General features: G+C 41.7%; 1 protein-coding gene across 1 annotated transcript in view; it reads right to left on the bottom strand.

Moving 5' to 3' along the window:
• The window catches only part of RNF17 (ring finger protein 17), a 188,042-nt gene that overhangs the window by 48,414 nt on the left and 124,950 nt on the right, over positions 1-14,678 (bottom strand). The window contains exons 27-30 of the mRNA XM_066582149.1: positions 14,430-14,520; positions 14,045-14,157; positions 8,663-8,949; positions 3,070-3,236 (exon numbers count right to left, since the gene is read on the bottom strand). Of these exons, the coding sequence (XP_066438246.1) occupies positions 3,070-3,236; positions 8,663-8,949; positions 14,045-14,157; positions 14,430-14,520 (658 nt within the window). The remainder of the gene's footprint in view (positions 1-3,069; positions 3,237-8,662; positions 8,950-14,044; positions 14,158-14,429; positions 14,521-14,678) is intronic.

Below are 14,678 nucleotides of genomic sequence, written 5' to 3'. Positions count from 1 at the left end.
GTTTCATGGCAACTGGGGGCCTTCTGAAAGGCCCCAGGGCTGTCATGGCAGTATGCGTATCAAGCCATCCCTGTGAGGTGGATTGATGGACTGCCTGTCAAAATTGAGCATGATGTAATACTGCAGGAGCGATCAAAGCATCGCAAATGGTTGTTCCCAGAAAAAAAAAAGGAAAAATAAGATCAATAAGTTTTGCTATTCAAAAAGTAATAAAAGCAAAAACAAACAAAAAAAAACAAAAAAAAAAACACCTTTTGCTATATTTATAATAAAAATCTAAATAAATCAAAAATACATATTTGGTATTACTGAGTCCGTAAAAGTCCATCAACATAGAGCATGATTTACCCCGCACGATGAACGTCGTCAGAAAAAAAAAATAAAGAACAGCAGAAATGCGCTTTTTTTGGTCACTGTCTCCCAAGAAAAAATACAATAAAAAGTGATTAAAAAGTCGTATGCATTCTAAAAAGATACCGACGCAAAACTACAGGACGTCCCGCAATAAATGAGCCCTTGCACGACTAGCTCATCAGAAAAATAAAGAAGCCAGAAGCGCAGAAGATGGCGGCAGAAAATAATTTAACAATTAATATATCTTTGAAAAAAATTACTGGTACAGCAAAAACAAAAACTATATAAGTTTGGCATCATAGAAATTGTACTGACTCATAGAAACAAAGTTATCATGTCATTTTAGATGCAGTTTGTGCATTGCAGACACAAGACGTAACGAAAGATGGCAGAATTTCTCTCTACTCAGACGTTATATCAGAGGCTTAGCTTAGTGAGTACCCGTTGCTCTTTTGGCGATAAGACAGTCGATGCACCTGTGCTCATAGTAGGACACAGAGACTCAGAAAAAACATTCCACAAGAGGGAGTTGAGAGGTGGCATATGCTCGCCCTGACTGCACAGAATGCTAGATATGGGGAATTGCAAAAAATCTAGCCACATTCCATGTAAAGGTAGGAACTGGGCAATCGCACTCCATATCCATGCAGACATGTCAGGCACCACACATCTAACCAAAATATGCTAACTTCCCTATGAAGAGGAGTAAAGAGACCTATGACAGCGCAGCCAGAAAAGAAAAGTGAGGAGTGAAGTTGCGATCAGATCTGAGGTTGTGGTGCGGCTAGGTAAAAGTCATGTTGGACACAGATGGTTGGACGTGCACTCCAAGGCATAACTCGGTAGCGACGTAAGTGTCTGGGCTGTTGAAGGAGGCTCATCACCAGGCAGTCTTAGCTCCCACCCACTGTGATAGGGTGGGGCACACTGGTATTAAGTATCATAGAGGCAATCTGATCATCACACCCTGTATGGGTAGGAATGGAAATGGGGGAGGGGAGAAAGAAAAAAAGGGGTCCTGTGCTTCAGGACAGAAGTGCTGTAAACGGGAGGACTGTAGGCTTTAACATCCAAGGTACTGGTAGAAAAACCTAGCTTCCCAGGTGTTAGTGAGTGGTATTGGGACATTGAGCTGTTGGAGGGGCTACAGGAGCTAGTATGCCCCATCTGAAGTCCTCTCCTATAATAGAAGGCAGCACGAAGTGGTAGAGGAAGTGAAAGTCCCTCCAGGTGCGCTTGTACAGGCCTAAATTAGAAGGGATGGCTGGAGTGCTAATGAGGAAAGGAGATGAGGGGGAAAGGGTGTGGGGAGTAAGAAGTTCCCCCCCAACAGACCTTGAAGCATGGAGGAGAAGGGAAGGGGGGGGGGGGGTCATACCAATTAGCTACAGTAACTCCTCACTTTTCCTTCTTGGAGGAGAGGGTACCTTTTTGTAGTTTGTGTCTGCAGCACTTATACTCAAGGTCTCGGTGTCCCCCAATGACATGAATGAGAAAGTCTCTTAACTCCTTTCCAACATGTATGATGGATGTTGGGTGTCACTGTTTGGAGTGAACTGGGGATCAGGGTGTCCTCTATATATGCTGTGAGTGAAGTTTGATAGCTGACACCCATCTGCAACTGCCGAGATCGGAGATAACTGATTCCTATAGTTATCTCTTTAGATGCCATTGTCAGTTCTGACAGCGACATATAAAAAGGCAAGTAGCAAGAAGATTATTGGCTGCCAGTCGATTGCTATGGCAGCTTGGAGCTTTCCAAAAGCCCCCAGGCCTGCCAAGGATGACTTCCTATTAAGGCCTGTCTGTAACAGAGCTTAATAGGATGCCTGCAAACGTACTATGTGCTAAAAGTAGTATAACAAATTATAGAAATTTGGTATCTCCGTAATTGTACTGATCCACAAAATAAAAGACACCCACCCCCAAAATATGGCAACATTTTGTTTTTATTTCCCCCCCATTTCCCCCACTTAGAAGCCTTTAAAAGTTTTCCAGTACATTTTATGGTACAGTAAATGAGATTATTGAAAAATACAACCCATCCCACAAAAAGCAAACTCTCAGGTTACTGTGTTTTGAAAGTAGGAATAAGAAAAAATGAAAAAAATAAACCTAAAAAGGGCTGCAGCAGGAAGGCATTACATCAGCAGCTTTGTACAAAACACAAGATTTTGTGCTGCAAAGTCTTGTTATTTTGGCCTTTGGTATTTAAGTCTTATGCACATATGTCTGTATTGAAATCAACTGCGTAAAAATCGTGCACTAACACATTACAGTCAGTCAACGTGGCTATGCAGACCTGATTTATTTTACATGGACCGTAAGGTCTGTGCAGAAAAAGAAACAGCATGTCCTATTCTAGTTTGATTTCTTGGACATCAGCCATTCAAGTCAAGAGGTGTGCAAAAAAATAAAAGTATAAAAACCGCACACATAACATCAGTTTGTGCTGTATTTCATGGATTATTGCCAAACAATACAAGATAAAATTTGCGCCGCCTCCTGTTTTTCTGCAAAACAACGAAAAAATTGGACACAACGCATATGGATGCAACACTGACATACACACAGGTTAAATCTGATCCGTTTTTTCAGACCAAAATCGGAAACACTGATTTTTTTCCCCCCTGGAACACATACAGCAAGAGCATTTTTAGGGTGGAGCAAAAAAAATGTGAAAAAAAGTTTTTTTTTAAAATTTCATGCATATACCGTAATCATATCTCCTCCCAGTATGTCAAGAACCCTTCCTCGGTATGACATGGTATCAGATCCCTTAATAAGACAACCTTCGCCTTTCGTCCAAGAATAGGGCTGCATTAAACCCAGGCCTTTGAATGAATTCTGGATATCAACCATAAGCATATTAAGTGCGATTTCTAAAACAAAAGAAAAAAAAAAAGAAACAAGTCACTTCAGAGTGTCTTACAGAGGCAGCTATATATATTATACTGTTTTAGGGCTCATGCCCACAGCCGTGATGGACTCCTGGAGCACTCAGCTTTATAACAGCCGGGCGCTCTGAGCAGAGAACAGCTGGCTGGGTCAAATATATAATATGAAAAGTCACTTGAGTAACCTACAACTCAACATTTATTAACATAGATACAATAAGACTAGAATGAGAAAATATATATAGAAAATATAAGGGACAATGCAAGCCATAGGGTGAAACAACCTATAGCTGTCTTAAAGGGGTTGTCCCGCGCCGAAACGGGTTTTTTTTTTTTTCAAAAGCCCCCCCGTTCGGCGCGAGACAAACCCGATGCAGGGGTTTAAAAAAAAAAAACAACCGGATAGTGCTTACCTGAATCCCCGCGCTCCGGTGACTTCTTACTTACCTTGCGAAGATGGCCGCCGGGATCTTCACCCTCGGTGGACCGCAGGTCTTCTGTGCGGTCCATTGCCGATTCCAGCCTCCAGGCTGGAATCGGCACACGTGACGGGGCGGAGCTACGTGGAGCCGCTCTCCGGCACGAGCGGCCCCATTCAGAAGAAAGAAGACCGGACTGCGCAAGCGCGTCTAACCGGGCGATTAGACGCTGAAAATTAGACGGCACCATGGAGACGGGGACGCTAGCAACGGAACAGGTAAGTGAATAACTTCTGTATGGCTCATAATTAATGCACAATGTACATTACAAAGTGCATTAATATGGCCATACAGAAGTGTATACCCCCACTTTGTTTCGCGGGACAACCCCTTTAAGGCTAGTTTAGACACAACAATTATCACTCAAAAAACCCAGGCGTTTCGAGCGGGGAACAGCTAGATACAGAAGACAAGTGGCCCCGCTTGTCTTCTGCATCCCCCGCTTGGAGAGCAAGGTGATCACTCAATGTTTGAGCGATCACCTTGCAAAAAGCACACAAAGATTATCACTATAGGTTGTTTCACCCTGTGGCTTGCATTATCCCTTATATTTTCTCTATATACTTCTAGCCTTATTTTATGCATGTTAATAAATGTCGAGTTGTAGGGTACTCAAGTGACTTCATATTATTATAGATTTGACCCCTTTCTGCCCTGGTGAAGTTCATTTAGTATAACATTTTTATTTTTCCCTTCCAAAAATACTTCCTTTCTATTGTGACTGATGCTCAGACAGTATTTACAGTTTTTACACCACATTTGAAGACTCTGCAAATGTTTTTTCTCCCACATATCTGGTAGTGTTCTGTGATTAGTCTCCTGATGTCTCTGGGGCCAGAAAGGTGCTAATATATTACCAAGAGTTTTGTTCCGAAAAACCACTGTGGTCAATTTTTGGTAAGATGAGGGTCACCTCAAAGTACCCTACTGTTAAGCAAACAAATTTTCATGTGTTAAAACGAATTAGGAATAACATGCTTTTGTCTTTTTTTTTAGTGACTTGAAATTTGGGGTCAGCAATGGATTTTCTGAATTGGTCTTTAGAAATCGTTGAGGTCACCAAAGGTACTTTCCACAACAGGGCATAAACTTACGTCCTGGGGATAGCGCAAGATCAGAAGAGATCTCGCGCTATTCGCCACCGGGAGCCGGCTGTCACTCATAGCTGGCCTTCTGCTGCAACAACCGTGGTGCATCGGAGATGCGCCCGCAACTGTTAACCCCTTCCCTGATGCGATCTACGTAGATTGTGGCATGGAAAGGGTTCACAAAGGGACCCCGGCTGGTTGCCATGGTAACTGCACAACACCTATAGGCGTCCTGTATTACCATTGCCTATGATCGCTGTAATAAGCGTTAAGGCACTGCAGAAGAGAAGTCCTTCAAAGCATTATCATAGCGATCATTGGTTCTATGATGTAATTCCCCCACAGGTGCACAAATGGTGTAAAAAAAGAAAAAAAAAAAGAAAAATAAGGTACAAAAAAGAAAAATTTAACCTCCTCCCCGTTTTTTGTGCTTTTTCTCATATTAGCATAATTAAATTCCCACATATTTGGCATCGTTGTGTCCGTAACGACACATACAATAAGTTGCACACGCCTTTGATCCTGTATGGTAAAAAGCGTAAAAAAACCCCTAAAAAACTGAGGCAAAATGCTAATTTTTAGCCTTTTGCCTCCCAAAAAATGCAATAAAAGTGATCAAAAAAGCCGTATGTACCCCAAAATGGTACCAATAAAAACTACAGCTCGTTTCACAAAAAATAAGTTCTCACAGAGCTCGGTCCATGGAAGAAAAAAAAAGATTTACCAAATAAAAGGGGTTTTAGTGCAGAAAAGTGGAAAAATTAAAAAATCGTTGGTATCGTACCAATCTGCAGAGGAAATGTATTGTGTCATTTATGCTGCATGATTAATGCTGTAAAAAAACTTTTTAAAAAAATCTGTGCCAGAATTTAATGTTTTCTCTCCCTGTTATAAAAAAAAAAATATATTAAAAAGTTTACAACATAGTCTATGTACCCAAAAATGCACCAATAAAAACTACAGTTCACCACGCAAACAACAAGCCCTTATACGGCCGCATTGACGGAAAAATAAAAAAAGTTATGGTTTTTGAAAAATGGAGATGGAAATAAGCCAAAAATCGTTGCGTCCTTAAGCCCAAAATAGGCCATGTCCTAAAGGGGTTAAACCGCTTCTTCAAAATAACCAATTGCTTAAAAAAAAAAAAAAAAAAGTTTCTTGAACAATTCTTCCTGATCCTGCAGAATGGTTCATAGGGTATATTAGATTTTTACTTAGGCAACTCCTAAAATTGAAATAACTGTTGGCATCAACTATTTTAACCCCTTAATGACATGGCCTATTTTGGGCTTAAGGACGCAACAATTTTTGGCGGATTTTCTTCTCCATTTATCAAAAGTCATAACTTTTTTATTTTTCCGTCGACGCGGCCGTGTGAGAGCTTGTTTTTTGCGTGGCGAACTGTAGTTTTTATCGGTGCCACTTTTGGGTACATAGACTATATTGTAAAACTTAAATTTTTTTTTTATGATAGCAGGGAGAGAAAACGCATCAATTCTGCCATAGATTTTTTTTATTTTTTTTTTACAGCGTTAATCATGCAGCACAAATGAGACATTCCATTTTTTCTGCGGACCGGTACGGTTACAACGATACCAAAATTCTTACATTTTTTTTAGGTTTTCCCACTTTTCTGCAATAAAAATACTTTTTTTGGAAATCTTTTTTCTATTCTAAATTGCTGCATTCAAAGTTCTATAACTTTTTTATTTTTCGATGTACAGAGCTCTATGAGGGCTTATTTTTTGCGAGACGAGCTGTAGTTTTTACTGATACCATTTTGGGGTACATATGGGTTTTGTGATCACTTTTATTGCGATGTTAGTGAGGCAAAATGCTACAAAATTAGCATTTTGCCTCAGTCTTTTAGCGTTTTTTTAAGCGTTTTTTTGCGTGCACAGTCAAAAGCATGTGCAACTTATTGTAGGCGTCGTTATGGACGCGACAATACCAAATATGTGGGGTTTAATTTTTTTTTTTACCTTTTTTTATGCTAATCTGAAAAAAAGCATTAAAAAGGGGTTTTTTTTACATTTGTCTTTTTTTTACATTTTTCTTTTCTTTTTTTTACATAATTTGAGTCCCTCTGAGGGACTTGCAGCACTGTGCCTATGATCGCTGTCATAAGGCATGGCAGAGCTACTGCTCTGCCATGCCTTATTGCTTATACAGCGATCATAGGCATAGGCAATACAGGACGCCGGTGTCTGGCGTCCTGTTGCCATGGTGACAGGCCGGGCTCTCGCGATGACAGCGGCAGCGAAAGGGTTAACAGCCGGGGGGGCATCTCCGATGTCCCCCCGCTGTTGCAGCGGGACGCCGGCTGTGACTGACAGCCGGCTCCCGCTGCGAGAGAGCGCGGGATCTTATGTGATCCCGCGCTATCTCCAGGACGTAAGTTTACGCCGTTGCGGGAAGTACCCCGCTGCCAGGACGTAAACTTACGCCCTGCAGCGGGAAGGGGTTAAAGTGGGTTTTAGCATGAATTTGTCCCTCAACAATAAAAAGCATTAAATCTAAAAAGACCACGTGGTACTATGGAGTTTGACTTAATATATGGGGACTGGAGTTATAAAGGCTTGAAATAAAATTCACAAGGTCAGTCTCTGGGCCATCCCATATAATTAAAATATCATTGATAAAACGTTTGCAGAAAACTATTTGGGATTTGTTCATATGGGTTTCTTCGAACATACCCATTAACAAATTTGCATAGGTGGGTGAGAGTTTGGTCCCCATGGCAGTGCCCTTAGTTTGCAGATAAAACTTATAAGTAAAATAATTGTTTGCTAAAACAAACTGTATTGCTTTAACGATGAAGAACTTTTGGTGGGAGGGCATTAGGGGATCCTGGTCAAAAAATGTCAGATTGTTAGGATTCCCTTATGGGGAATATTGGTGAATAAGGATCTTATATCAAGGTATGCCCGGAGTTAGGAATCCTTCCACTGCACATCTTTGATAATATTTAAAGGCTGTGTTGTGTCCTTTAAATGGGCTGGTATATACGAATCAAAGCGCTGCTCCTGGTGGTCAACTTATTTGGATAGGTTGCTAGTGACCAAGCCTACCCTGGCTGGTATCGAGGACACATTAAGGCCACGGTGCCGTGATACTGCTCGCTCCCAACCAGCCATGACCTCCAGGCTTGAGGTCATGTGACTTGTGGCAGCAGCTTTGTCCTTCCATCTGGACGCGATAGATCACTGACAGCAGCCATCTTCCTTAGGTCCAAAGCAGATAGCCAGTTGACAGCGGACATAGTCTTTGAGCTGGCTGACGTGGCCAAAAGCGGGAAGCCATCTTCTTCTAGCAATGCCAAGCTAATCAGCGTGCACAGCCTCATACACTCGTTTAGCTTTTCAAATAAACCTACACCCAGTACTAGAAGGGCTCGATCTTGTGCTTGATAAAAGGAGGCTACCCATAACCTCCGAAACACGTTGCGCTTATAGCATAACCATTGACACTTCCAGTATTACCATTGATTTGTACTTTTGTTCCATGTTTACTGTATTGTTCTATGGAATAAAGTATCCTGAAGCTACTACGACCTCTCATTGGCAACTCTTTTCATGTGAACCTGGATTTGGAGGAGACCAGCTGGACCCTATGGTCTCCTCTTTGAAGTTAGTTATTAGTTCCATCTTTATATTTGGGACCTTTTACGCTACATGTACACCAAATAGAGCAGGGATTTTTTTTACACCTTTGTATACTTTCACAATCAATGTTTTTGTTTTATTTCACATTCATTAGACTGCCCAGTAGTGAAGAACAACAAACGAATTCAAATGCTAGCTATACAGACTATCTGGATAATTACAAGATAAACTGTTATTACCCAAGCACTCATGGATGATGTGTATAGTTCCATTTTCAGCAACGTGACTGACTTTAGCTAAGAAGGTCTTCTCATCAGGCAGCAGACGAGGCAGATACTGCTCAGAAACTATTGGCTCCATCACCGGCTCTGTAATGTCACTTTGCTCACTTGTTACTGTCTTGACGCACTCTGGATCTGCGTCATTTGCAGGTACTTCCACTGGATCTTCCTCCTGAAGACAACTCTTGGCAGACCGCTCTGTACCTTTGTCATTCACTTCTAACCTAAAAGAACTCTTCTTTATCCTGTAAAAACAAATGAAGGTTTCCCAGGATGCATAAATCATATACAGAAAAAGCAAATATACAGGAGAACAAAGACATTAAGGGTTATAAAAAGAGAATAGCCAGCTAGGCTCCTGTAGCTTGATTCATGTTAATAACCTAATTTAAGCCAAGGGGAAAAAAAGAAAAATATTGCTATATGGAGCCAGCTATGGATATGGACACACAAGATGACTTAAAGGGGTATTCCAGGGAGATTATTACTGATGACCTATCCTTAGGATAGTACAATTTTCACTGGTAGAGCAGCATCTGGGGTGCAAAAAAATATTACTCACATCTAAAGAGACTTGGCGGTTAAACCGTTGCTTCATGTGGACACAATAAAGAACACGTCTGTTTAGATGTAATATTTTTTTTTGTACCCTGGATGCTGCTCTACCAGTGAAGATTTTACAATTGTTATTGGATTGGGAGGTCCATATCCTTTAATAGAGCAAGCATACTATTTAAATTTTTTGCTTCCCTCTATGACATTAGAGTGCTGCTGACATCACTCTTTACTATCCTCGGAACAGGTCATAAATACTTGATCGACTAGGGTCCGTCACTCGGGACCCCGACCGATCAGTTGAGCGGGTGCATGCTGTCAGTGCCGCAAATACGCAGAGGTCTCAGCAGAAGTCTCCGCGCCGACCTCTGTGTAGTGGCCGGTTCTTGTAACTACAGGCACGGCTCGCGTTAATTTCAATGATAACCATGCCTGCAGTTACAAGCACAAGCCACTACACAGAGGTTAGTGGAGAGATTTCCGTTGCTTTCGCTCAGACCCCTGTGTATTTGCGGTGCTCCCGCTGGGTTTTGAACGATGATCGTCTCATGTAAAATCACGCTGAAACTGAATGACTGGATGAGAATCGTTCAGTTTTAGGCTGCTTAAACTCCTTAATGATGATTGTTCAGTACTGGACGGCCACTGCTTACTGTAAATGAAGAAGGGAGGGGGAGGAGCGCTCTCCTTCAGCCACCCCACCTCCCTGCTGGCCGCGCTGTGAGCGAGCCAGTGATACTCGCTTCTGTGTAACACCACAGAAGCGAGTACATGCGGGGGCGAGTGTCGGGCATCGTTTACCCGACAATCGGCCCATATAAATGGGCCTTAATGCATTAATTTAAATGCATTTCGCTTGGTCTTTTAAAAGACTCCACAATGGATTTATTTACCTTGCACACACAATGAGTTCATTGATTATGGAAGGGAAACATCTTAAAAAAAACACATTGGGCTCGATCATCAACTGATGAAATAAAGGACAGAGACAAGACAACAACAACAAACAAAACACATGTGCTCATAATTGTCACAGTGTTGCCACACAAGGGAGTGAGACTAAATTCATATGTCTAGGATGTAGCTACATAAATCTCATGCTAAGAAAACTTCCCATTAGAAAAACCAATGTTTCAAATCGTATCTCATATAGATCTGGGGTGTTGTAGTGTGATCGTTTTGGGGTCATACCTCCATATAGATCTGGGGTGTTGTAGTGTGACCGTTTTGGGGTCACACCTCCGCACAATATATTGTCCCAGTTTATTGTTGGTTTGGTTGAGCACTTTCGTTTATTGATTCAATTTAATGGACTGACCAAACACTTTTTACTGTTCATATAAAATTAGCCTAAATGAACAGATAGTTCTAGACCTTCATAGGTTAATGTAATCAACAACTAGATCAGTTCAGAGTTCGAGGTTCAATGCATTCCAGTCGGACCCTTGACTTTTTAAGAACCAGGTGGTCAATGGTCTAAAATGTATTCATAGGTCTGTCCATGTACAAGCTTGACAGACATATGACTAATGACATCAGGATAGATTTATCTAGATAATTGATTCTTTTGTGAAGGAGCAAAGGTAGTTACTAATATATTCTGATCTCAATGGATAGAAGATTTGAGACCTCAGGATAGTTATTCCATACTAGATGGTACTAATCACAGCTCCCTTGATTTGGCAGATATCAATCAAAATCTCCTAATATCTAGAGATTGGTCAAAGCGATTTGATAAAATCGCTAGCTAAGGCAAGGTCCGTTTACCATGACCCCATTGCCCTGATATCAAAGCTAAAACTTTCAAAGCTCAGCATAAAACAGGGGGCAATACCCCTTATCCTAAGTCTAGACCTGCAAAAGTAATCAATCGATAGATGGCCACCTACCCACCATCAGGGCAGGAGGCTGCACAACTCTCTATCTAAACTTAGCCTAATAGAAAGATGCTCTCTACTCAGCTCTCCTATTTTTAGTCTAGACAGTTAGCTAATGCAGTCACGACTATCTGACCAAGGCTTGAGCTACTTTAGCAAGCCGGTCGATTGATTACTTTAATCATTATATAATACACAATAGAATCTAAAAACAATTCCTTTAAGTTGTTGACTATTAGGATCTCATTGCCACTGTGACATTTTCAAATATGACAAAACTATCTCAAGGAGTCTTGGACCGATTTCAGATATAATTGGTCCAAGTGCATGAGATGAACAGCTCTTAAATAGGAGCTATGTCCATCATGAGTATATGAGAGTCTGATTGGAACTGTCAGTATCAGTGCAGAGATTGATCAAAGCTCTGATAGATATAATAGCCGGAGAGAGTATTGCTCAATCACCAACTACAGAGTGATGGTCGATAGATGATTAACCTAATCACTCGGAGTGGGTATAGCTGGATAAAAGGCTATTCCTCCAGATATTTAAATTAAGTGAATACTCCCCCTCAGTGGTAAGACCAGATGTTCACTCAGTACAACTATGGAGGGGGTCTATTCACAATGTTATAGTTGAAAGGTCACACATCATGAATGATTACTTAAAGGGGTTGTCCCGCAGAAGCAAGTGGGGTTATACACTTCTGTATGGCCATATTAATGCACTTTGTAATATACATCGTGCATTAAATATTGGCCATACAGAAGTTATATACTTACCCCCTCCCAGTGTTGGCGTCCCCGTCTCCATGGCAACGAACAAACTTCTTCTCTGGTCGCAGGAACAGTCGTGCTTGCTCACACAGAATTCTTCTCCTAGATGGTCCTGGCTCCTCCCCCTTCTCAGCATCATCGCGTAGCTCCGCCCCGTCACATGGTGCCGATCAGCCAATGAGGCAGTGGAGCGCAGACAGCAGAAGAACATCCACAGTGCACCATGGGAGAAGACCCGCAGTGCACTGTGGGAGAAGACCAGCGGCAGCCATCTTGGACAGAAGATTTTTTAAAGTTGCTGAACGGGGATTCAGGTAAGGGAATTTTATTTTATTTTTTTTAAACAACACGTCAGCGGTTTTCCTTTACAGGTACTGGGGGACTGGGCAAAAAAAAATGTTGTTATCTTTCGGCGCGGGACAACCCCTTTATTTTAAGTTCATGGTTCTTAATCTAGGTTCGATGCGTTTCCATGTCTGATGTTGACATTTCATCAGGAACCTCACAGTAGTGATGTTGGTGTTGGATCGTGATATTGACAGCTACAGTATGGGGAGGTGGGAACTGAGATGGCTATTAGTAATTAAATACGGACTGACAGAAGCACTTGCCAGAATTCGATAGATTGGCACATAGATTGCAACTGGAGGCTTATACCTAACACCACCAGAACCAAATGTGTTTTATGGGACCCAGATGAGCTAGGTGATGACTGTGTCATGTGCCGCCCCAGATAAGTCAGGTGAGGATCGGGTCATGTGCCGCCCCATGTGACGGGTTGTGGCAACACTTCCATCTACGTCATGTGGTGGGAAGGTCGGACTTAGAATATTATGCTATTAAATGACCTGGTCCCTATGATCAGCGGAGTTTAATCATTGCCCTTACGATAGGAGTATGCAGATCCACCATCTATATATTGAATTCCCTGTAAGTGTGCCAAAATGTTTACAAATCATCAGATGATCCGATTTGGCTTAGTAATAAGGTATGACACATACTTTTGTTTACCTTGTGAGCACTGGAGCCTGAATATGCCCAGTGTAATTTCATTAATAGGGAGATAACATACCCGCCCCTCAGATATTAGCCCCTGGGAGCTGCTTTTTGCTCAAAATGTCACTTCACAAACTGCCACTGGCTCCTCACTATGATCTCTTTCCCAGTTTCCCTAGTGACAATGCACTGTGACTTCTCTGCAGCGCCCTCTGTTGTGCAGTTAGGGATGGAGAGCCACAGTTCTTCATTAGTGGAGCTACATTGAAAGCTAAATCATTTCAAGTGGCAGAATACTCTCCGTATCCCTACGTCCGCCTGTAAAATGCTTTTATACACCTTAGAATTCCTTGTTCTTAATCATGAGGGAACAAAGCGGCCCCCAACCATGATGCCCCCCAACATGCCTCACAGTTGAGATTATGTTTTGGCGTGTAGTGTTATTTTTCCGTCAAACACAGCATAGTTGTCATCTGACCATAGAACATTTTTCCAGAAAAATCAAGGTGGTCACAAATAAACATCACAGAAGTCCCGGTATATCCAAAGAGTTTGCTTACTTTTTCTTACAACTTCACCCATGAACTCCTATAGCTTGTGTCACTAATGTAGAACCTTTAAAAGGGAATCTGTCGTGTGTGGTATGCGGCCCTCACGGGGGCGCAGCCTAAAGTAGTGACCAACATGCTGATTTCAGGGATTATCACTTATGGGGCAATGAACAGGTATTTATGAACTTACAGGTTTGTTCCTGCAGCTCCCGGCAAGACAGGAGTCCAGCTCATTCATGAGGTGCTGCTAAACCCACCGATCCTACCGCAACGGACAGCCTTCTAGCTAATTACATTGCATACTGAGAAAATGGCCACGGCAAGTGGGTGGGGCTAACAGCCCCTCATGAATACTCTGGGCTCATCTCTTCCTGGGAGCTGCAGGTACAAGCTGTAAGTTAAATAACGTTGTATAATGGCCAGATATGGTATTATTTCTCAAGTTAACACCGCAGCTTGTTCTGTAAGGTCAGTTCACATTGAAGGTACCCTAGAAACAACGCTAACATTTTAAAAGTTTTTGTATATGTCAGAACACAGTTATATTTTTGAGCTATTGACACCTACCAGGTCACCAGTACATACCTTTCTCTCAGTGCTAACCCCCTGGTCACCAAGAATTCAGAGACATCAACTAGCTGATCTGCTTCATTCTTGCTTAAAATTCTAACAGGCAAAGGCCACTGTGATGCATTGTCCTATAGAGGAGAACAATTACTGTATTAAAATGGAGGCAATTCTAATTGCACAAACAAATAAAAAACCCGGGGGTACTAAAAATCAGCAGCTCATATATACAATGTCGGGTTCCTATCCATGGAAATGATGACTTGCAGGTTTTTATGACGCATCATTCATGGTCGAGCACTCCAAACCGATCTGACTTTGTCTCATGGTTCATTAAAGAGTTTTCTGGTACATAATAACAAAGCATATATGTGTACAAACTGAAAACATTCACAGCACTGACTTCAATAACCATTCTGGCTGTCGCTCCGCAAAGATAATGAGAAAGCATATCACAAGCTGTTGCAGTCCAATTCTCAGTTCCTCCTGCCGGTCTGCAAAAAACAAAAAACTGTTAAAGCTATAATTTTATAATAAAGTTTGCTAACAAAGTCCAAAAAACCAAATACCTCCTTAACAGTAGCAATTTGGTACACAGCACAACCTTCGTACAACAGCAGGTGTTTACATTCTAAGGGCACGTTCACACAGT

This window comes from Eleutherodactylus coqui, chromosome 1 (genome assembly GCF_035609145.1).
Source record: "Eleutherodactylus coqui strain aEleCoq1 chromosome 1, aEleCoq1.hap1, whole genome shotgun sequence".
Classification (NCBI taxonomy): domain Eukaryota; kingdom Metazoa; phylum Chordata; class Amphibia; order Anura; family Eleutherodactylidae; genus Eleutherodactylus; species Eleutherodactylus coqui.
Note: the sequence above shows the minus strand (reverse complement) of the source record. Positions and strands in the feature narration are given on the sequence as shown.